Source organism: Pseudorasbora parva, chromosome 9 (genome assembly GCF_024679245.1).
Source record: "Pseudorasbora parva isolate DD20220531a chromosome 9, ASM2467924v1, whole genome shotgun sequence".
Taxonomy (NCBI): Eukaryota; Metazoa; Chordata; class Actinopteri; order Cypriniformes; family Gobionidae; genus Pseudorasbora; species Pseudorasbora parva.
In genome coordinates, this window is record NC_090180.1 from 33741901 (window position 1) to 33765858 (window position 23958).

At 40.5% G+C, this 23958-nt stretch overlaps 1 protein-coding gene across 3 annotated transcripts; it reads left to right on the top strand.

Moving 5' to 3' along the window:
- The first annotated feature begins 1940 nt into the window (after window positions 1-1940).
- Window positions 1941-23763, top strand: LOC137088928 (SUN domain-containing ossification factor-like). 3 transcript variants are annotated; one of them, XM_067452314.1, is made up of 24 exons: window positions 1941-2229; window positions 2313-2480; window positions 2931-2991; window positions 3071-3189; window positions 3394-3489; window positions 5535-5637; window positions 8419-8512; window positions 8584-8693; window positions 8926-8993; window positions 10626-10733; window positions 10884-10989; window positions 11081-11101; window positions 11325-11380; window positions 12361-12443; window positions 12523-12588; window positions 12689-12754; window positions 12855-12921; window positions 13053-13994; window positions 17049-17136; window positions 17228-17332; window positions 21043-21176; window positions 22900-22985; window positions 23092-23141; window positions 23246-23763. In XM_067452314.1, exons 2-24 carry the CDS (start codon window positions 2446-2448, stop codon window positions 23588-23590), a joined length of 3009 nt encoding a protein of 1002 aa, XP_067308415.1. In that variant the 5' UTR covers window positions 1941-2229; window positions 2313-2445; the 3' UTR covers window positions 23591-23763. The 3 variants fall into 3 exon arrangements, with proteins under 3 accessions (XP_067308415.1, XP_067308414.1, XP_067308416.1); XM_067452313.1 differs by having other exon boundaries at window positions 1941-2169; XM_067452315.1 differs by lacking the exon at window positions 11081-11101 and having other exon boundaries at window positions 1942-2169.
- Window positions 23764-23958: the final 195 nt, after the last annotated feature.

Genomic DNA, 23958 nt, shown 5'->3' on the forward strand with positions numbered 1-23958 from the left:
ACGGTTACTCCATTGTTGTTCTATGTATAACGTTACACTAGTCTGATGTGCAAAACCGTTTTGCTTGCTACTGCTAAGGTTTAGTCACATACAATAGTCCATAAACCGAATCATGTCCTCATAAACGGCGAGTAAACACACACAAATGTTGACATTCCACTAAATACAGTACATACCACAGAGACAGAAGTCCTGCTTTTGCTGTTTCTCCTGTTCAATTTATTTCAGCCTCCGAATGTGATTCTGGATCATATATCTATTAGCTGAGATCGATAGTCATGGGTTTCTCCACGCTTGAGGACGTCACCGCTTTGCGCGCTCGTCATTCTTTAGCTCCGCCCACTCTATACGCCTCCAGGCGCTCGTTTTTTTCCGGAAAGACTCGGTACAGCCTATATTTCTTTTATAAATATAATAAAACTAAAGACTTTTCGGAGATATGAAGGATGCAATACTACTCTAGGTACTCAAGATTGACATGAGATTGTTGACATGAGAGTGTTTCACCCCCCCCTCTAAAACATTCACAAACTGGCTTTAAACTGTCAATGGGGAAAGCAGAAGTGAAAGGGTTCATGCAAATGAAATAAGAAAGGAATGGCATAAGGAGTGGGACAGTGGAACAAAAGGTAGACGCTTTCATCACACTCAAGAAAGAAGAAAATTTGGCAACAGGAAAGAAGACGTTTCAATCTCAAGAATGCGTACTGGACATTGCTTGTTAAATCAGGGAAACATTAGACTGGAAACTTTGACAAATGTGCTCGAGCAGAATCAGAACATGTACTTGTGAGAATCTGATGCCAATGAAAGAGCAAGATTTCAACCAACTCAAGCTTTAAGGATCTATTTAATATTAAGCATTTATTATTAAATCTATTAATAATATAGACTCTCCATTAGTTGCTGATGTAGTAATCATTAATTAATGGGTTAGTTCTTCATGAGTCATACAATAACTCATTATTATCTGTGCATTAATTAAGCATGAAGTAATGCATATTAGTGCACCCGTATTGTAAAGTGTTACCAAATAAATATGTCACGCAGGTTCTGTTAGGAAATGGCCCAAAACAAGAATTACTTAACCCCCAAGCAGCATTCACATAGCATTCCTTAATTGTACCTTTGTGGACATATTTGGGCACAAAGGTCTCAGGTGTGATCCCATTTTTATTTATTTTTTAATAAATGTTATATCATTGTCTTCAATAAAATAAAATCTATCAATTTATGCCATTTTGGGTTTTTTGTTTTTTGTTTTTTTTATTTACCTCTAAAAGTACCATACTTTTTAATGTATACATTTAGCCTACTTATTCTTATGTTATATTTAATATTTATTTTACTTAAGTAAAATTAATCTTTTCCAGTAAATTCAGTCAGCCAAATCCTAAAGAATGTGTTGACTTTGGTGACATCTGGTGACATATAATGGTATAACAAAAACAAAAAATAAAATAAAATATTAATATCCACTATGGCTATGTTTTAACGAAATTAAATTATTGAAACTCTTACATATTTTGTTTTTCACACGTTACAATGGTGTTTTAAAAAACATTTGTTGGGTGATATCCTACAAGGATGCCAAAATATGCTTACAGACAAATATGATACGCTATAAGGAAAAGGCAGGAAGCAGAGCATTTATTTTCTAACAAAAACCACATCCAATTTATTATTTTTTTGCAGGTGGCAAAGGCAGGAAAAGTGGCCAAGTCCTATACTGCTCAGATTAAAGAAAAATCTAAATGATTTGCCCACATTTGTCCCGAATGATGTGTGATCAAACAAGAGTGATCAATAGAATTTAGGATTGCGTTTTATTATTATTATTAATTTGTAAATATACCAGTCTTATTGTTTACTGACCAAACTCCTATCCAGTATGTGGCGGGAATGCGCCATTTAAGTTAGTCTGCAAACCGCCATTAAACATTAGAAGAAGGAGAATGAATCCAATCCAGGAAGAGCGAAAGATTATCTAAAATGGGCGGGCTAGTTGCTGTGGGATCGAAATAATATTTCATACAGTTTACCTTAGGTTCTTGCAGCGATTACAAATTTCTAAGTGTCATTATTTAGCTGTGGGTTATGTTTGCTCGGTCACGTGATACATGTGTCGGTTCTCAGCGCTGGATAGGACGGACCAATGTGCGCGTGAATGTACGCATCTCTCTTTAAACTTTTTTTTTTAATAGAGGCAGATCCTAGTTTGTATTTCAGGTACCAATGCATTTAGATAGGTAATACGTTTAAATGATTATGCTTTTAAGAGTATTAATGTCTCCTGCTTGTGTGTGTTGAAGCGGTGAAAGTGTAAAGTTCACCGGTTTCTCACACGTCACTTAACAACAAACCGGAGAGTCGCAACTGTTTATCGATTGTTCGCGAGGGCAGATCCACAGAAGACGGAATAATGTGCCGTTCTGCTGCCGGTGGATGATGAAGATCCAGCTGCTGCTGCTCTGTTACTGGTGCGGGACTCTCGTTATCATTATCCATCTGTGTGTGTTGTGTTTACAAACTGTGCTCATGTGATAAGACAACAAAAACACCAAACTAATACCATGGGCTCTTTACCATGATATTATTTGAAATACCTCGGAGCACAGTGTATGTTCTTATTCATGGCAGATAACTGAGGTTTATATTTGAATGTGTGTGAGTGACTATGATGAACTTTAGATTGACTAGGATACGATGAGACCTGAGGTCAGAGGTCAGTCTGTGTTTAAAGAGACATCCCCTTAATGCTGCTTTAAACATCAACATCTATTTGTTACAGAATGTGCTAAACTTAACATTCAACATTATACTATAGAATCTGAAGTTTACCACACAAATAGAGGTTCATGTGAGTTTTTGTTTAGTCTATTTACTGAAATGTTTTATGCGTTCTGAGATGAATCCTTTTCTCTGTGCAGGTTTGCTGTTCCACAGGGCCATTGTTCAGAGCTGACACTGAGCTCTCATCATGACAATCAGGTCTGAACCATGCCAGAGAGCTGCTGTGATGTTCATGTGTTTCAGGTCACGTGTGACTTGTGTGTGTTTGTATTGGCAGCTGGTGATGGACAGTAATGAAGTGGAGTCGCAGTCTTCCTCTTCCTCACAGATCGCGGAGGTCGTTCCCATCAATTCCGGTCCCCATGTGTCCGGATCCTCCGAGTGTGTCTCCTGTCGGTCAGTGGTGCACCGGCCTCAGCATTCACTCATTAGATTCAAAGGAATTGATATAACTAATCACGTTTATCAAGACAGCTATTGGATGATGGGTTTGAAAGTTCTTAGCTCTAATGGACAGATATGATGAGGAGAGACACTTGGAGAGTGCTCAGGAGATCTGGTTTGGTGTTGAGCTGTGCTGACGTGTGATGTTTCTCTCAGGGACTGTGGCGCCTCAGACTCCTGCTCTGCTGAAAGCCTCAGCACAGACGCGTGTGATATTGCAGAACACCTGGCACTCGACCAGACGCTTCCCAGGTACTGAAGGCATACATACGTCACTCAACCGGATCTGGTTATCTGTGAACATTGATCAGATCATTTAATCAGATACATGTTGGCAGGGTTGTATAGGTTACTTTCCAAATGTATTTCACTACTGGTTACGAAATACATAATTTGTAATGTATTTTGGTAGATTGGACAAGTTTTGTAACTTAATCTTTAGGATACTTTGGAATATTAATAATGCATCCAATGCAAACATAGGACTTGGTTTTCATCTGCGTAGTATTTTAAATGTCAGTTTTTCACAGTATTGAAGCAAAAAATGCAGACAATCTTAGAAAAAAGAATGGAAAAAAAGTACAGACGCTCAAGAAGGAAACACGATGCATTAAGATCTGGGATGTGTAAACACATTTTGAATTGGATGAACATTTTAAAACATGTAGTTATTAGCTTCTGAAGAGCAGTACTGAATGAAAAAAAATATGATCTTCAAACAAAAAAAGAAAAATGTACACATCATCCTGTTCCTGTCATCTTCCAAAGTGTTCACCCCCTGCTCTTAATGCATTGCGTTTCAAGGCAGCCACTAAATATTACACATAAAAAGTTATTTGTTACTTTTTATCTGACAATTCTGCCCCCCTCGCAGTTGCACGTTATAAAGTCAGAATTGCGTGCTATAAACTGAAAACAAGGTCACACTTACATTTTTACATTTTTTATTAAAGTGGCTATTCTGAGAAAAAACGTCAGTCTTTCCCCTCATAATTGGACATTACCGCAACTGCAAGTTTATATCTCACAATTCTCTGAATTATTTTATTGATTTGATCAGATTTGTCAGATAAAAAAGTTGCAATGACCTTAACAAATTACTTAACATGAAACATGAAGACAATCGTGGATCATCAGGTATTGATGGACAGTTTCAGACTCAAGGGTTTGTAAAAAATTGAATGTGGCAATTTGTATAAATTAAAAAAAAAGTATATGAGAACATCTGTTATGTGAAATGGCTTATTCAGGACGGTACTAAATTAAAGTTACATGCAATTTTTATGATCCCGGATTCCTCTTATTTAGTTAAAATTATAATGTTGCAACTTCTGCAAGGGCTATGAAACTTATGAGCTGTATCTTAAGACGTTTTTCCAGATTGTCAGAGTCTGAGAGTCACCAGTTGCTGTTTACAATAATTGCCCTTTACAGTTTGCATTAAAGGGTTAGTACACCCAAAAATGAAATTAATGTCATTCATGAGTCACCCTAATGTCGGTCCACACCCGTAAGACAGCCGTTCATCATCGGAGCACAGTTTAAGATATTTTATATCGGACGTCAACGGTTATGAATCTGCGGATTGATTCATGATTCGGATCGCCAGTGTCACGTGATTTCAGCAGTTTGGCAGTTAGACACACGATCCAAATCATTAATCAATATGCTGATTCATGACCGTTTGAATCTTTATTTGAGGTTTGAAAACAAACTTGGAAGAGAAGACACTGCTGAATAAAGTCATAGTTTTTGTTATTTTTGCACTAAAATGTATTTTCGATGCTTCAAGAGATTCTAACTACATAACTGATGTCACATATGGACTACTTTGATGATGTTTTTATTCCTTTTCTGGACACAGACAGTAAAGTATGCCTACACTTAAATACGCTGTTGGACTAAATATAAAATATCCTAAACTGTGTTCCAAAGTTAAACGGAGGTCTTACGGGTGTGGAACGAGTCATTAATGACATAAATTTCATTTTTGGGTGAACTAACCCTTTAATGGTTAGGTATGAATTAATGTTTAAGTATTACTGTAAATGACATTAAAATTCAAAGGAATCCCTTTGGTAATCTTAAACACTTTTCGGATTTAACTGTAATTTGATTACCACTTGTTTAAAATGTAACTCAATGAAATACAATTACTCAAATTTTGTATTTTAAATGTGTAACTAAGTCACATGTATTTTGTTACTCCCCAACCCTAGGTTGGTTCCTTCTCAGTCAGTTTTTTTAAAAGTTGTTTTACTTGTTCCTCATCTGTGTCTGTCTGTCTGTCATGGAAGTTTTCCAGCAGTTCAAGAGAACGCCAGTGTCCGTGAGACAAGAAAACCTGTCAAAGACCTTACTGGGAAACGGAGCAACGCCTCCCTCATCCTGAAAGATCAGGTGATGCTCCCTTAATGCAACGGACACACTCATGCAGAAGACGAGTCTGCATGTGCATGCAGAAGATCTGATTTTTAGTGCTACATGTCTTAATACGACGTCACACTCTGTGGTGTCTTAAAAAAATAAAAATAATAATTCAACATATATTTCATGCAAAATGTACAAATATGCAGTCTACACTGCAGCTTTGCATATTTAAAGTTTGTGCTCTTTTAATTAGGTAAAAAGCTTGTGCTATAGTGAGGTGTGGCAGTATTCTATTGGCACGATGTTAGGCTTGGTGTGTAGTGTAAGTGTACTGTATTGCAGTGTAATGTAGTGTAGTGTTAGGGGTTAACAGTTTATGACCCAAGACCAGTAGTGAAAAATGAAGACCAAGAGTCAGGACTCAGGAGTGTAATTAATTAAAGAAAAAGTTACTGATGAATAGTTTGCAGTTTCATCAGCAGAAGCCAGCTTCAAGTCTCACAATGAGTTCGTAGGTCACGCTCCCTCTCTCCCCGTCTCGTTGCCTCGCCCTATCATACATACAATTGACCTATCGGTAAGCCCCGCCCCATTAGTTACTGTTGCTAACTCGGACAAACAAAGGGATTTGCTATGTCTTATAATTACAGCTGTCAGTGTGAAATCCTAATCCCAAGATGTTTTTGGACACAAAATGTAGCGTATGAATGATGACCAAACTTTACTGATGGTTTATGAAGTTTATTACATCATTTTTCTCTCCCAAAACATCACTGTAAGAGCTGAACAAACAAAGCGTGCGCATTCACAAACTCTCTCTCCCTCTCTCCGTTGCATTATTATTAACATACACAGCAAATGACACACAACACTCATACAACTAAAAATAAATATGCAGACCATGTGCCTTTTCGTGGGTGCAGTTTATAACTGGTAGATCTATTTGCAAATCAACTCCGATAAACTGCAGACAGACGAGCTCTCCCATTCACTAACTTACCCGTAAACGATAATACCTATCAAAATCGGAGTCCCTTTACTATGGTAAGACGGATAATGTAGACCTTAAACATATTTAAACCCACAGAAATATCAAAAATGTTTACAAAAACAAATTAAACGATAAAGAATATGAGGAGAAGCCTCATTACGATCGCAGATGATAACATCCAGGATCAACACTGTTCATGTACCACAGGGTTAGGTTAAATTAATTTACTTGTAACCATCTTAATATGGAGAGATGCAGACCATCGTTTATGTGTTTTTGATTTAACTTACACCGGTACATGACGTGAGAACAGCTAGTTACCTATCACTAATTTTAATCGTAACTTAATGAACCAAAAAAAATCGTCTCAGGATACCTGGAATCAGTGTTACAGGACCCCAGGAACATCGTTTTACCATTTTTGTAGCAGAAACACCATCAAACCGATGAGAGCATCCGATTTTCCAATGTGTCTCTATGGCGCTGAAACCTAAATATGACTGAGTTCTGGTGATCGTGCAACTGGTGCTCAACTGCTATTGGCTCATCTGTGAAGGCGCATGTCTGTAAACGCGACTGTCTGTCTGTAATCTTTATAAAGTATCTTCTTATTAAACTGTTTGTACACTTACAAAGTTCTAAATCCTTCGGTTTGCATGTAGGGACCCTCATTATGCTACCGTGTTAGTGTGAGGCTATTTTGAGCCTTGTTAGTGGTATTAACTAGCGATTTAATCCTGTGCCCCATAGACAAGCGTTTTAAAGGGATAGTTCACTTTAAAATGAAAATTCTGTCATCCTTTACTCACCCTCAAGATGTTTCAAACCTGTATGAATTTCTTTCTTCAGGTGAACACAAGGGAAGATATTTTGAAGAATATCAGTAACCAAACAGTTAACTGGAACCATTGACTTCCATAGTAGGAAAAAAAATACTATGGAAGTCAATTGTTCCAGTTAACTGTTTGGTTACTGACATCCTTCAAAATATCTTCCCTTGTGTTCAGCTGAAGAAAGAAATTCATACAGGTTTGAAACATCTTGAGGGTGAGTAAAGGATGACAATTTTCATTTTAAAGTGAACTATCCCTTTAAGCTAATCTGTTTTTAGAGATAACTCTTTACATTCGATTTTCATGAAAACGCATCCCAGAGAACGATCTACTCGGTAACCATCTGTTAATTACCCCTAGGTTCATTTCTCACGGGAGTTGTCCTTTAAGGGTTTGTGATACTTCCAAAATCCAAACATACAACACCTTGTTGCTATCGTCATACATCTCTAGGCTAGACCCTCAGTCACTCCTCAGAGACCAAATACAAACTTTAGAAAACTTTTAAATCATAATAATAATAAAGGATGATAAATATGGATTAAGGCTTTGATTATTTAATTTGAATATATACAGTATATTGAAGCAGCAGTGGATTTCAGAATCACCCCTTTCAGTAGTGTACTGTAGTTTATTGTAGTGTAGTTAGTGTACACTATGGTGTAGTTTACTGTACTGTAGTTTATTGTAGTGTAGTTAAGCTACACTATGTTGTACTTCATGTAATTTAGTATAGTGTAGTAGAGAAGTGTCGTTTGTTGTCTGCCTCTTTAAATGCCATAGCTCTTTAAAGCAGGGTGGATTCTGATTGGCTGTGGAGTCTGATATTCTTCCACATTTAGAGCAGTTTTTATCACTATATGTTATGATTCTGTTGGTGTGAACCGGTGTTTATCGTTGCGCTCTGAATGACTGATTAGCGAGTCTGAAGCTGCTCAGAGCGGATCAGATCTCTCAGTGCTCATCATCTGAATCTGTTGATTACAGGCATCCGCAGACTCTGACCCTTCAGTGCCTAGCCGAGACCAGGAGATACCCACCTTCGATGAGTGGACCAAGATCATGATGGAGACAGAGAAGAGTGAGTAGTGTTCTGACGGAGCCGCTGAGGCGCAGGAGCTGCTCTTGCTGACGACTGTTTGTGTCCGTCAGGTCAAGTGACGCCTCATGCTCCAGACGGAAAGAAGCTTCAGCAGACCGTCACCAACTACGCCTCGGTGGAGTGTGGAGCCAAGATCCTGTCCTCCAACCCTGAGGCCAAGGTACCGCAGCAAAGCTCTCCATCTACAGGCGATCAATCCATAGACACACAGCACTGATGACACTAACACTGATTTACAGACGTTTCCATCTCTAGTCTGACACCAGGATGGTTTTGTACTGTATATAGATTACACATCAATTACTTCCCTATATGAGCGTGTTCACTGACAGTTTGTGTGTAGCTGAGAGAACGGCTGGAGTGTGATGAACCGGCTGTGTTTGTGTTTCCAGAGCACTTCAGCAGTCCTGATGGAGAACATGGACATGTACATGCTGAATCCCTGCAATAACAAGATCTGGTCAGCTGATTTATATATCTGTCGTCAAGCACAACTGAAAACTGTAATATGTTGCCATGTAGGGCTGGACGATCTGACCTAAAATCAAATCTCAATTAATTGAACATTTTACCTCAATGTACATTTTTTTTGCTTTCCTTTTTTTTTTTGCCCTCATAGTTCACTGACTTGGTTTACACCTTTAATAGTTGAGCATATTTACAGTAGGCCTACCATGTAAAGTTTACATGGTAGGCCTACTGTAAATATGCTCAACTATTAAAGGTGGTATATATATTTTTTTTTATTAATATTTTTGTGACATTCTTTCTAATGAAAAAGTGAATTTCTTAGTGATTTTAAAATACTTGAAGGAAACCACTTACTTTCAGCAGTTATTGTCTATGGGTCGTAACATTTCTTACAGATTCCTGTTGTATATCAGACACAGATCAATTAACACAGTAGGCCTACATTATTTGAATGTATTAATGATTGTGTGTGTGTGTGTGTGTGTGTGTGTGTGAGTGAATTAGTCATACCGTTTCTATTAAATGTGAAGCTGTGTGTTGTAGCTACTTCAAAAATAGACAAATCTATGCTATAATAGTTGAGTTTCTTAGCTACTTTAGTGATGAATCACAGGACAGCATTGGTAATGAGCTTCTGCGTCCCTCTGCTTCTCTGAGCGTGGGATCTTCATGTGATGCGCAAGCTACTGTCGGCATGAGTGTTCGTGTGTCACAATGCATCGGGGCATTAGTTCAAAATAACGACACATCCAATGGTCTAAAATCGCTTCAATGTTCATGTGGGCAGGCCTTACAAACAAAACATACAATTTACAAACTTTAGTGAGGATGCAAGTGAATGGGATCTGGCTTCAGGGCTCATCATCAGAAATACGGCTCAGCTCTTTGTCTCACAGAATAAAGTATGCGAGCACTGAATGGAGATGTTATTATCCATATTGTTATTATCCATATCCATATTGTTATTATCCATGTTGTTGTTGAATGGTGTAAAATCACTTGAATGTTCAAACTGGCAAGCCTTTTAATGCATTTAATTGACAAAATTTTGTGATGATCTGGCTTTGGGGCTTGTGCACACTGTCTGTGTGTGCGTGTAGCAGTGCATATAAAAGCAGCAATTAACTTACATATACAATAACTGTGTAAAACATTAACCCTAGGAATACTGAGAATCCAGATTGTATAAACAAAGATAACAGCTCCTGAATGCAAACTGCACTTGATGTGACTGGACCGGACGGGGCAGAGTCACGTAGGCTAACTCATGCCACAGGAAAATATTAACAGTATACAAAAAATCGAAATAACAGACATGGGAAAATGATGTCGGTCAGAGGTTCTGAATTACGGTTTCGATTATTTTCGATTAATCGTCCAGCCCTATTGCTAATCATCCTTCTGATGATGTGTTAATCCGAGGTCCTGACTGTCTGTGGTCATTAAAAATCCCAGGATGTCCTTCAAAAAAGAGTAGGGGTGTAATGTCGTTATTCTGGCCAAATTTGCCCAGTGGCCCCTGTACATTCCTGTCTTCAGTGTCACATGACCCTTCAGAAATCATTCTTATATGATGATTTTTGTCATGAGCGGTGAATGTCTGTGTGTGTGTTTTCGGCAGGTTCATCATCGAGCTCTGTCAGCCCATTCAGGTCAAGCAGCTGGACATCGCCAACTTTGAGATATTTTCCTCAAATCCCAAAGACTTCCTGGTTTCCATCAGTGACAGGTTGGCAGCTCTGGGCCTTATTAAAGTACTACTGACACTTAATAGTCTTAATATTATAATTCCTATCATTTTTAATATTAATTCCTTTAAAAAAGAATATTGGCCATTTAGCCATATATCGCACAGTTTTCATGACTTGTCTGTGCTCAGATATCCAAACAAGAAGTGGGTGAAGCTGGGGACGTTCCATGCACGTGACGAGCGGACGGTTCAGAGCTTCCCTCTTGATGAGCATCTGTTCGCCAAATTCGTCAAGGTGAGTGTGATCAAAATTGTGAGCTCTGCCGTCCCACAATGCCCTTCTCTCAGCTCTCTCTCTCTCTGTCTGTCTTCTTCTCCTGCATCAGATGTTCACCAGATATATCAAGGTTAGAGTGTGTGAATGCTTGAGCTGGGTTTACCGTTTACACTGTGGCTGTGAAGCATCCCATGGCTGACTGTGTAAAAATCATTCTCCAGCGTGTGTGTGTGTTTGCTCTGGTTTTGCTTCAGCTACTGCTTCATAGATTTGAGGATGAATCTAGTTTTAGCATGTAGGGGCTGAAGGTAAAGCTGACTTTCACATACATGATCAGTGTTTTGTTGTTTTAGGTGGAGCTGCTGTCACACTTCGGCTCGGAGCACTTCTGTCCTCTCAGTCTCATCAGGTGTTTATTACACACACTCACAATTGCAGTTGTTCATAATTGCACAAATGTCAGGTTTAAATATGCAAATAAGGCATTGTCTAATTAAATATGCACTCATTTGCATGCATAGATAAAGTGCACTAAAAGAAACACTTAGGGTGCTTCCCAATTCTTATTTGTGCATCCTCGTTTCCTTTCCTAACTTCCTTTCCTCGCGCCTTAGCTCCACCCTTTCAGGATGCGAGGAAAAGACGCGAGGACGGACGAAATGAATCAAGTGAAATGATAGATCCTCGCTCCCTTTAACTTCACTTCAAAGCGGTGTCAATTAATGATGACTGCACCGCTGGATTTAGTCAGGATTCTTGAACATTAGAGAGAACTATTTATATTGTGAGCTTCAGCCTCCACAAAATACCACATTTGTCCATATTTTAATCAATATTACCAGTTATTAACGATGAATTTCAGTTACTAACTGCTTTTTATTCATTGTATAGTATTAGTTTCTATTTGTTTTTTAATTTGCTTTGATATAATTCTGCAACTGTCAGTTGTTGTTATTTGACAAAGATTTGTGTCTTGTACATGTAAACATAATAATAATAATAATAATAATAATTAATAAACTGTGGCACGATATGAAGGGGGAGGAGAATAAATGCTTGCGTCATGTTTAGTCGATAAAGCACTTCCACAAAGGATACACCTGTGTATCCTCGCTCACGACTCCTCAGGAAGCCTCCTCACTCCTCGATCTTCGCCTCCTCACGGTGCAATTTGAGAATTGAGATCTCCTACAAGATAGCTGAGCTCGATCGGTTTCCAGGTCATAGGATGGAGGACGGAGGAGCGAGGAAACGAGGAGGGATATTGAGAAGCACCCTTAAATATGTGTTTTGGATGTTTTATTTCCGCTAGTCTGTAAGATGACCAGTGCCTTAACCCTGTTTTCACCTGTAGTTTCTGACCGTGTGTATGTGTGTGTGTTTCTGAAGGGTGTTTGGGACCAGTATGATGGAGGAGTATGAGTTGAACTCAGAGCTGTCAGACAGACAGACACATGATGAGCAGGACAACGGTAACTATCATCTACATGCGCTCACTGTCCGTCTGCCGTTTGTCATGTCAACTGTGCTTTTTCTCTCTCGAACGTTTAGATCAGCCGCCTGACTTTGTGCCAGTAGATGACAAATCCTCCGGCAATCTGATCGGCTCTGCCACAGGTCAGTGAGCATTACAGCGAGATGGATGGGAGATCCTGAGGGATGAAGCAAACCCTACTGACATTGAACAGATGTTGATGATAATGTCTTATGTCTTTAGATGCTCTTCTCACCATGGTGAACAACATTGCTGCCAATGTGCTCGGCGGGCAGCCGGAGAGCTCAGGTCTGTTCTGACATCACTTCCTGCTGACGTCTTACAGCTCAACTCCTCTTTCAGAGTGACAAAACAGCTGTTTGAATGAGTTTGTGTTTGTGCTCTTCAGGAAACTCTTCCGTTGAAGGTCTGAATGCGTCAGCAGTGGCTCTCCCTGCTGGAACAATGCACTCTGGGTATGTGATGGGACGGGTAGGAGAAATGAGCTGTATCGAGTCCAGCAGCCATCAAATGCCATTATTTAAAACAAAATTGTAAATAGCTCTGTTCTTCATATTATATTACCTTCATGTAATTATTTTTTCAGGCCAGTCGTGGATCAGCTGGATGTCGCTGGGATTACAGAGACGGCCAGCATTTCATCAGCAACACACACAGACACTCCACACACGGAAGACAGTCCCATCCAAGCTGAGCCTGATGCAGAGCAGATCGTCATTCTGCTGCCCGAGGCAGAGGACGAGGTGGATCAGTCCACTGGGCCAGATCTGGGCAAAACAGACCAGCAGGACGGAGGTGAGAGAGCAAACAAATCACTCGGCCTCACTCTTCATGAGTACCTTCTGCAGCGCTGCTTCTCTCTTCAGAAGAGGAAGAACTTATTCCCTCACTCCACTTCGGCTGTAATAACCTCCTCTGTGAGCACAATCTTGGAGCACACAGAGAGTCGTGTCGTTCACACTCATGTCCTGCCAGCTCCAGACGTCCCTTCAGAGCTTCAGTCTGTCGTGTGGGATCTCGCACCGAGCCTGACCTCAAATCTGCTGGTTTCTACCGACCACCCATCTGTTGAGCTGACGTCCGTCAGCGAGTGCCTTACAGCTACCATCTCTCCGCAGAGCATTGAGTCTGGTGAGAATCCTGATCCTGCAACACTCTCTGACCTCACAACCAGCTCTACTGGAGATCCTGAGAGGATTTCGGCCACATCGGGCTTAGACAATGGTATTCCAACTCCTACTGTGTCCATTAGTACAGTAGATGAGTCTCTTGTCATGCTGACTCCTGCTGAAGCCGCCCACCCTTCAGATGGGTTTGTAGATTTAGCTGAGGCCAGAAGCAAAGCGCTGTTGGAGGATGAGAGCAGCGCGAACATGGAAATCGACAGCGAAACGCTCGGCTCCAGCGAGGTGCCTGCGCAAGGCTCCAGTCAGAAAGAGTCTGTCTTCATGAGGCTTAACAATCGCATCAAGGCCCTGGAGATGAACATGTCCCTGAGCGGACGGTACCTCGAGCAGCTGAGCCAGAGGTGAGTCCTGCCCCCCATCCGCTTCAGAACAAGACGTGAGATCCTCACAACAACCTTTAGGTTCATTCTTCACTTAAGCAGAAGTTTGAGATATACTGATAGCAAAATTCCCGATACCATCCACGTTTAGATGAACGTATAAATATGTGCTGGGCGGTTTCCTCTCAATAACAAAATTAACAAAATGAGAAAACATAAATTACATGTTAATTTATACAGCACTTTAAACATTAGATTGCTTTAACAGTAGCAGCTTTAGGGTCAGATTTACTAAAAGCTTGTGGCAGCGCTTTTGGCATTAAAAAACTACTGTCAGGATTTACCAAAGACACGCAGTAAAAAAAATTGTGCCGAAAAGGCATGGACAGGGTTATTTTTGCAGCTGGCCTTACTGGATATGCATTTGTAGGAGTTTCCCTTTCGGGTGCAAAATTTATGGGAGGAGTGTGTTTAAATTAGGTCTGTGTGCTCATCAATTGACTGGTGTTCTGCACCATATACCGCCCCCCCAAAAAAGCCTTGTTTGCCCTGTTAAGAAAATCAGAGACTTAAAGTGTTAAACATGATAAACAGTGTCAGTTAGAATCACAGCTTCAGTTCATGCTATAAAGCAGCTCTCAGTGTGATTGTGTTTACTCGCATCTGAGGAGAAGAAATAAACCAGAGAAGATTTTCTCCTTAAAGAAGGCAGAACCTCAGAGCCACACCCACCACCATCACCACTGACCAGTTCAGAGGTATTTATCAGCCGCAAATAAATTTTCTTTAAAGTTTGTTTTGTTTTGATGCTCTGTTTCAAACTCCTGAAACAAACTCCAAACAAAGCAGTTTGTTGTTTATTATTCCATATGTATAACGGCAGGGCTGAGTGATGTAATGAGAAAGATGAAAGGGTACCCTCTATCACAATATGTAACTATACCCACACAGCTTTACATGGACAAGACTACTTAAAGGGTAAGTTCACCCAAAAAATTACATTCTGTCATTAATTACTCACCCTCATGTCGTTCGACACCCGTAAGACCTTCGTTCATCTTCGGATCACAAATTAAGATATTTTTGTTGAAATCCGATGGCTCAGAAAGGCCTTCATTGACACCACTGTTATTTCCTCTCTCAAGACCCACAAAAGGCATTAAAGACGTTGATACAAAGTCCATCTCACTACAGGGATTCTACAATAATTTTATGAAGTGACGACAATAGTTTTGGTGCGCTTAAAAAAAACAAAATAACGGCTTGTATAGTGATGGCCTGTTTCAAAACACTACTTTGTGAAGCTTCGAACCATTATGAATATCTGTATTGAGCAATCTGTGTGTGCAGGTACTATATCGAATCAGCAGTTCGGATCTCCAAAGTCATGTGATTTTCAGCGGTTTGTCACACGATCCGAATCATGAATTTATATGCTAATTCATAAAGATCCGAGGCTTCAGGACACAGTTTTTTTTTTTAAATCGGCCATCACTATATAAGTCGTTATTTATTTTTGTGCATAAAAACTATTCTGGTCGCTTCATAAAATGATTGTAGAACCACTGTAGTGAGATAGAATTTGTAACAACATCTTTATGGGTCTTGAGAGAGGAAATACATTAGTGTCAATGGCCTTTCTGAGCCATCGGATTTCAACAAAAATATCTTCATTTGTGTTCCGGAGGATGAACGGAGGTCTTACGGGTGTCGAACGACATGAGAGTGAGTAATTAATGACAGAATTTTCCTTTTTTTGTGTGAACTAACCTTTTAAAGGGGTTTTGTGCAAAAAAACTGCCATTGTTTCCCACCCTCATTCTGCAGGAAGTAGAAAGCGAGTGGTTTCGGCTTGCTTGCTCTTTTTGCAGTGAGGAGCAAACAGCATTTTATGCTCAATGACTTCTTATGTAAAACTATGAAAGAAAATGATTCGCCATGTCATGACCACAATAAAATAAGTAAAGTTTGCTGTGGACTTAAAGGTGGGGGTAAGTGCTATTTCAAAACCGTTTTAGAAAAAGGACACGGGCCGAGTGGAATAACAAACTTGTAGCCAATCAGCAGGTAAGGGGCGTGTCCACTAATGATGGTGAGAAGAGCGCTCGCTCTCGCTCTGTGCACGTCATTATTCAAAACACGAGTCACACATGATGGACATTAGCCGAGAACTAGCCCAATATATACTGCCTTTTGCTTGACTATGCTTGTGTGTCATGTTCGCTTGTTTGTCCATTTGCGATCATATTGTGGCTCACTTCAGCGATGATAAAGACCCGTTCATTTCCACACTGTATGGAGCATCTTAATCTCATCACTGTGTGCTTCAAGCATCAGCACACACAATGTCTCCGACAAGTAAGAAACTATACTCCTAATATATGTTTGTTTACTCTTTTCATGATCTATATAACCCTTATCCGGTCATAATTTTAATATGTCGTTAGCTGGACTGTAGTGTAGTACTATACAGTTGTTCATGAGAACGGTTTGTGTTTTTGTGATTACTATAACTCTAATCTTGCCATAATTGTAATATGTTGTTAGCTGCACTATTGTGCTTGTGTACTATCGAGTTGTTCATGAGAACTGTTTGTGTTTTTGTGATCGCTATAACTGATCTTGCCATAATAGTAATATGTCGTTAGTTTTACTGTCGTACTCGTGTTCTATCGAGTTGTTCATGAGAACGGTTTGTGTTTTTGTGATGGAAGGGGTGACTTTTTCATTGAATATTCGACCTGGATTAGTTACACAGATTCTGCTATTTTAGATTTAGATTCTGCTCAGTCATTGCCTGGGTTACGTATGTGTGGGGCGGAGCTATCAAAATAGGGTCGAGACCCTTTTGGGGGTAGGGGCGTGTTTGTTTTGGTGATTTGAAATATCAACAACGGTTACCAGAAAGCACTTACCCCACCTTTAACACAGACATGTGCCTCAACAGTGAAAATTCAATTGTCTTGTGATGCTTTGAAAACTTTAGGCTGTATTAGACTAGTATTCGTTTTTGCTATTTTGTTAGTTTTTGGATGTTTGGCACAGATATCTGTATTGAGCAATCTGTGTGTGCAGGTACAGGAAGCAGGTGGAGGAGATGCAGAGAGCCTTCAACAAAACCATCATCAAGCTGCAGAACACCTCCAGAACGGCCGAGGAGCAGGTCGCTCATCTAGAGCACTTCTAAAGCATAGAGAACGACTCCAGACTGAGACATCTGTTGGACACCGTGTAACCGTGTCTTTCTGTTGCAGGACCAGAGGCAGACGGACTCCATCCAGGTGCTCCAGGCTCAGCTGGAGAATGTGACGCACCTCGTCCTCAGTCTGTCGGTCAGTGTGAGCCAGCTACAGCAAGAGGTACTCATTCATCACCTGTTGTCCATCTGCTGAGTATAGCAGGCGTCTTAAGGACAGTTAATGTAAGGACAGTTACATTTGACGCCTTTATTAGTCCGCAGAGCAGGGAGTACATCAGGCGTAAGGGTGGTTTTTAGGCTAAAACACAAACTTCAATTAAGATAAATCATATTTAAATTACACAAGGAAAATATACTCAATATAAACAATGTGAGCATAAACTTACATTTTATTATGAACGCGCACAAACATCAAACAAAGTCTCTCAAGCCCCTTTCACACTGCACGTCGGACCCGCAATATTCCCGGAACATTGCCGGGTCGCCTTCTGTGTGAAAGCAACCACGTCCCGGGATTGATTACCGAATTCGACCCTTGGTCGGGGACCTAGTAATATTGCGGTATTCGTCCCGGGACGAGCGCTGTGTGAACAAAAGCCGAAACTAATGCCGCAACGTGTACGTAGTTATCGTGCGACTCCTAGAGCTTTTTTCAATAATACAACCCTGCAGTGCAAGAAGAGCTAGTCGGTGTTTTAAACGCAGAGAGTGTTCGTATACAAAATAAACTAAAATTAAACAAGCAGAAATGTGCGCAAACTGGACACAAGTCCAGACCACGGAGCTCCTTACTATCTGCGCTGAAGCTGAGATCGCTCGCCATTATACGTCACATCAGGATGTCACGTGTCAACTCAACCCGGGACCGTTACGGGTTGTGTGTGAAAAGTGCACATATTATGGTATTTCGCTGGCAGTGTAAATGGACCAAATCTAGCGACCCGGGAACAAATGCCGGGTCGCATTATCCGTGTATTTGCCGGAATCGCAGTGTGAAAGGGGCTTCAGTGTATTGTGCATCAGTGCAGGCATTTATATATCAGGACCCATTAGCACACAGCTGCAGTGATTGGTTAATTAGAGGGTGTGTAAAAATCAATAAACGTTAATTCAAGAGAAATTAGGCCTGGGCAAATTAAATTAGGGAATCTTAATAAGGCAAACCAAGAAAGGACTGTAAACAGTGATAAAAAATTAATTATAATCTTTAATACAATCAGGGATCCAGCGAAATCAGCGAATTAACTCTACTACTTGCTCAACCCAGTGTGACTGTTGCCACCTTCCATGCAACCAGTAACACGTGTTTTTCCAACCTTCTACCGTGAAAATGCACTGGAACGGCAGTCAAACCCGTGACTTCCCACCCATGAACTCGTACTAGATCGATTTACTCCGTTACGCACTCTGACGTCACAAAGCCCGCGAAACAACAGTGGCAGCCCCTAGGGATGTTTGTACACTGTGAAATATACAAATAACGTATAATTAAAGGTATAACAGCTTCTCTTGCCTTATGTGCTTTTTTCCCTCCTCCGTTTTCCTCAAAAAAGCAAGGAGTAAGCACATTTGGTGATAGAAATGATTGTAAATGAGCATAAGCCCCATACGGTCCGCCATGCTTTGTTTACATCTATCTACCACAATTCCTTGCGCTTAGGCAGTTTGGCATGACTTTGCCTGGAACGCTACAGAGTTGTGATTTGAAATCGTAACTCACAGGCTCAATAACCTGCCTGGAACGCAGCATGTATTACACATGATACGGTAAGCTGGTTTATTCCAGGGTGGCAGTGGGTCCTTAAAAAGTATCAAAAGATCACATTACCGCTAAAATGTCTCCAGTCTGACAGACCCAATGTCTGTTTACAATCATTCGACAAAACGATTTTTCCAGCCGTAGTCACTGTCATCAGAAAGAACCGAGGTAGCAGAATACAAAAAGCTAGCCTCCTAGCTTTGGCTCAAGAATGATGAGTTCTGGTGGTGGTTGAAGCCGGTGCTTGGAAATGTCTCCGAGGCAAACTGCGCCATTTGTCAGAGATGTTTTGGGGCGTTTTCACAGCTACAGATTGTTTGTTTTGTTTCAAAACAGGAACTTAGTTTGTTACAATGTTGAATTTTCTTCTTGGTTCAGTTCGCTTTCACAAGGCACCATTTCAAAGCGTAACGAAATGTGTTCATGCAAGTCACATGCGAATACAGCTGTCTTCTTATTGGTCAGAATTTCCTCTGCGTAATCCATCAAGATGATTGACAAGGTCGCTCTATGAACTTTTTGTGAACTTATTATATACTACATTCATATTAACACTGCAGCAAAGTCAAACACTGCCGCTGTCACCGGCAGGCTTCAACGGGACCGCATTCTCTCACAGAGAAGCGCAATTACACAACATTTTGGTTTCAATTGTGATAACTAATGTACTCACTGACAGATTCTATTGCTTATAGCACATTTCCCGTTTGGTCAGATTGCCATCAATGCAGTGCTTTTGTGGGAATTTTTTTTTTATGGGGTATTGTCTGCTGATATAAAAAAGTTAATATAAAAGTAAATATACGAACTAAGTCGAAGTAATTTGCATGTAAAATGAAATCTTCTGGACCTCAGGTTTGGCTCCATTATATTGCATACATGCTAAAGAGACTAATTGGCCATATGTCTAGAAATATTCAATTATCGTGTGTCCACCAAAGGATTTATCTTTAGCTAAAAATGCTTGGTTCTCTTCTGAAAACTGCCAGCTGGTGGCTTGAAAGCGATTTGCACATTTTTCTAGCTGAGATACTTTGGTTGCTATCATAGAGAATATCCATGGCAGTAAAGTAATGTGTTACTTAACCAGTAACTCCTTGTTCAGTTGTACAGTTAGGATGATTAGTCGGTGTGCTATTTGTCCCACCCCTCCTCCAATGTGATTGGATGGCTGGGTAAAAAGTATTTTTATATATTATAACACAGACCATTCAAATGTTTTACGCACCATTTCACATGGTAGGAAGCAGGTGCAATTTTCTTTCGTACCAACTAAAATGTTCAAAACATGATATTTTTTTGTGATTCTGAATAATTACACCAGAATGGCTTCACGAACGATTTATACACACACACACACACACACACACACAAAATTCTGCTCGTTTCATGAATGAAGCCTATTAAATATTACATATGTAATATAATGTGTATTTCCATCAAGTTCGACCTTGTAAATTTCATACAAGGTGGTTATAAAAAATATATATATTTAGTAAATTTAAGATGTTTATATCTGTATTAAATGATATTGAGCTAGTGTGTTTTGTGCCGTGTCATCTGTGAGGATTGTTTTCAGTTTTGGTTTAGTGAGTGACATTTTGATATTGTGACAGAAATGTTTTAAAATGTATTCATTTATTAGAACACATCAAAAGCATTTTTTGTGTCATCAACTTCAGTCATCTGGAACACAACTTGGTTAGACAGTACGGCTTTGATTTCCTTGCAGGTTTAGACTCCAAATTAGACCTCCAAGTTTTGTCTAAAATATCAAATGTTTAGTACAGTACATTTGCTTTACAGTAACTTAAACTTCTAAAAGTTTAAGACGTGGATTCTCTGCTAGCACAAATATACCACAAGAAATGATCCTTCAAAAAATATCAGGGCAAATTCCCTCATTAACATGATGATTAATAACTGAATCACAGTTAACAGCTGATCATGAAAGAAATTAGGCTACACCACTTTGTGAACAGCTATCAATTAGATGCCGGCGGGCTTTGAGCCCATGATGATGGTGACGATGACTCTGATGATGATGATGATGATGATGATGATGATGATGATGATGATGATGATGATGATGTTGCTGCTGTGTTCTGCAGGTGTCTGACAGGCAGAGCTACATCCTGTTGTGTCTGATCCTCTGTGTGCTGCTTGTGCTGCTGATCTGTGTCAACTTCCGTCAGATGTGTGAGAGTCCAACGCTCGACATAGACAGATCCTGCTGTCCCGAGAGGTGAGGAGACATCACACTGGTCATCTGACTCCTACATATGATGCCCCATCAGCCTCTCGGGAGATGATGGGAAATACAGGGCTAACAGAGAGAAACTTCTTAAATTCTAATTAACAACATGTGTTATTAGTTATTACTGCATAAATACATTATATCACCCAACTTATTAGGACCATAGACCATTAAAACATTTTTTTTAAATCTTCCGCTAAAGAAAAGGGAAGCCAGCGGTGGTCCAAATATGGCGCTGACATCTTTTGCAGATTTAGGACCGAGTCTGCACAGTAGTGACTTCGGAACCGGAAGTCAAAAGCCTGCCCACACTCTCACAGATAAAGAGCAATTCATTATGTCAGTGTGAAATAAACAGTTTTGGAAATGTAGAAATTAAAGCTTAAGCTCCAATCTCCTCCCGAAAAAGTCATTTGGTGACAACTTCACTCAGAAAAGCTGTCCAACTTGAATATTCCATGGTCAACTGTTAGTGGTATTATAACAAAGTGGAAACAATTGGGAACAACAGCAACTCAACCATGAAGTGGTAGGCCATGTAAAATCACAGAGCATGGTCAGCGCATGCTGAGGCGCACAGTGCGCAGAAGTCGCCAACAGAAGTCACCAAATAGAGTCAATAGCTACAGACCTCCAAACTTCGTGTGGCCTTTAGATTAGCTCAAGAACAGTGCATAGAGAGCTTTGTGGAATGGGTTTTCATATCCGAGCAGCAGCATCCAAGCCTTACATTACCAAGTGCAATGCAAAGTGTGAGATCCAGTGGTGTAAAGCACGCCCCCACTGGACTCAGTTCTCTGGACTGACGATCACACTTCTCTGTCTGGCAATCTGATGGACGAGTCAGGGTTTGGCAGTTGCCAGGAGAACATGAGTACTTGCCTGACTGCATTGTGGCAAGTGTAAAGTTTAGTGGAGGGGGGATTATGGTGTGGAGTTGTTGGTTTTTTTTTTTGGTTGGGCTTAGCCCTTTAGTTCCAATGAAAGGAACTCTTAATGCTTCAGCATACCAAGATATTTTGGACAATTTCATGCTCCAAACTTTGTGGGAACAGTTTGGGGATGGCCTCTTCCTGTTTCAACATGACACAAAGTAAGGTCCATAAAGACATGGATGAACGAGTTTGGTGTGGAGGAACTTGACTGGCCACCACAGAGTCCTGACCTCTAGTCCTGTATGGCTCGGTGTACTTAATAAAACAGCAGACATGATAGATATGATTGAACAGATGTGTAGGCTAGATATTGATTATCTTTGTGAAAAACAGTATCCAGTTCATAGCAGAGATGCACAAGCACTTCAGCGCATCCCGTCAAAGATGATGCACTTCAAAGCTGCATTACAATTTCACAGATGAACCTCCATAATGAGAAGATTAATGCTCAACAGCTAGAGTTCTGCATCTGTTTAGCCATTCCCTGAGCCGTGTTAATCAGGGTCTATTTACTGTACGTGTAAATGAGGACTTTCATCGAGTCCCCTACTCCAGACCACACCATTCAGAGTCACCAATACACTACAGAGACCTTTATGTTTGGATCATGCGTAATAAGATTGTCAGATTGTTCTCAAGTGAGAGAAGTGCTGCTGTAGTGACCCTGTCAGAGACGACGGTTGCGCTCCTCAATCGTCATGTACTCTAAATAGTACTTGCAGCAGGATCATGTGATGATGTGTAGCATTAACCCAGTTCATGCCTGGTGTTTCCAGAGAGCTGCTGTCTGATGAAGAGCCTGTGATCCTGAGACGCAGAGCCTCTGATCCGCCCTCGCTCTCTTCCCTCCAGATACCCGAAGGTCAGTTCATGATTCCTTGCATCATGTGTCTTGAGTGATCAGACACATAAGTGGCTTTGACATTTTCTGCAGTAAAACATGTTGTTGTGGTTTCTCTTTATTTCAGGAGGTTCAGAAGAAACAAGCAGCCTTAAACAGTGTCCAGTTAGTAGAAAAGTAGGGTGGCTGTTTCTGACTTCATAAGAATGTTGTAGACTTTTTAAACCCAGGAAGCGTTCATCTGTGAGGAAATGATCACTGCTTGTTTGTCTTTCTTGCAGAAGAAGCATAAGCTGAAGCTCAGCAGGAGTCTAGAGGCCCGAGCCGCTCCGCCAGCAGCTGGTGTGATTCCTCAGAGCACGATTGGCCCTCAGGCTTTTGAGGTCAGAGACCTGATGTCTGACTGCTCCGAGGGCTCCTCGCATTCTGACGAGACTCTATTCTGCGGATTCACCAGCTGCGCGCGTCTGTGTGAGACGATACCTGCGCCGAGACGCTGGACGCAGAGTAAACAGCAGAAGACTCCGGAACAGCTGCATCAGCCTCCACAGCGCACCATCCCGTATAATCTGACCCGCACTAGACACACTGACCTGCCGGGGTCTGACCCGCACTGGACACACTGACCCACCGCTGCTGAGAACACTCTTACACTGGAGTAGTTTGCACTGTTCCAACACACTGGACAATACAACCTTCTGCCGTCTCTCTTCAACACAGATTTATACAGTTTGGGTTTCTTTTTTTCTAATAATGTGACCTTTGAATGACAATCATAAATAAAACATAAATAACTGAACCACTGCATTGATTTTATTATATTTACAGTGTATGCTGACAAATCTATTCACCCTCAACCTCAAGTTATTACTCTTTTTCAGCTTGAATCTGTAAATATTCAGATAATTATCAAAATAATTATCATATACTCTCACCTGACACTTATTAGTACACATTGCTAGTACCGGGTTGGACCGCTTTTACCTTAAGGACG